The sequence below is a fragment of the Penaeus monodon genome, chromosome 20, assembly GCF_015228065.2.
Source record: "Penaeus monodon isolate SGIC_2016 chromosome 20, NSTDA_Pmon_1, whole genome shotgun sequence".
Classification (NCBI taxonomy): Eukaryota; Metazoa; Arthropoda; class Malacostraca; order Decapoda; family Penaeidae; genus Penaeus; species Penaeus monodon.
In genome coordinates, this window is record NC_051405.1 from 24,502,098 (window position 1) to 24,502,536 (window position 439).

The 439-nt window shown below is 34.9% G+C and overlaps 1 protein-coding gene across 2 annotated transcripts in view; it reads left to right on the forward strand.

Annotated features, from left to right (window-relative positions):
- LOC119585723 (mediator of RNA polymerase II transcription subunit 30-like) overlaps window positions 1-439 on the forward strand; it is a 4,326-nt gene that overhangs the window by 1,242 nt on the left and 2,645 nt on the right. For both annotated transcript variants that reach the window (XM_037934411.1, XM_037934409.1), the window contains exon 2: window positions 330-407. In XM_037934411.1, the coding sequence (XP_037790339.1) occupies window positions 332-407 (76 nt within the window). In that variant the 5' untranslated portion in view covers window positions 330-331. The remainder of the gene's footprint in view (window positions 1-329; window positions 408-439) is intronic.

Genomic DNA, 439 nt, shown 5'->3' on the forward strand with positions numbered 1-439 from the left:
AAGTATAGGTATTATTGCAGTTTCAGACATTAAGATAGTACTGGATAAGCAGCAAATTCCCACCATATATATTCTGACAAAATTGAGTTTGGACAGTTTTTTTTATTTGACAAGAAATCTCCATATTTTCATTTCTTTCTTACTCAAACATCCAATACATGAAAGGCTTTACTCTATCATGACATTATCATACATAATTTAGGAATGATCAGTAGGGTATTAGCTAATTGGGAGGGTAGTTATATAATCTCAATAAATATGGTTTGGTAGAAATTGATACCTAATACTCCATTATTTTATTTTATTGATTGGTACATTTTTGCTTGCAGAGATGGCTATGAGTGGAGGATCAACGGGCATGATGAGGAGCCCCTACACGGGACAGATGAACCCAGGATCTCACACGGGTATAGAATCTGGCCTTGAAAGACCTTTGTTT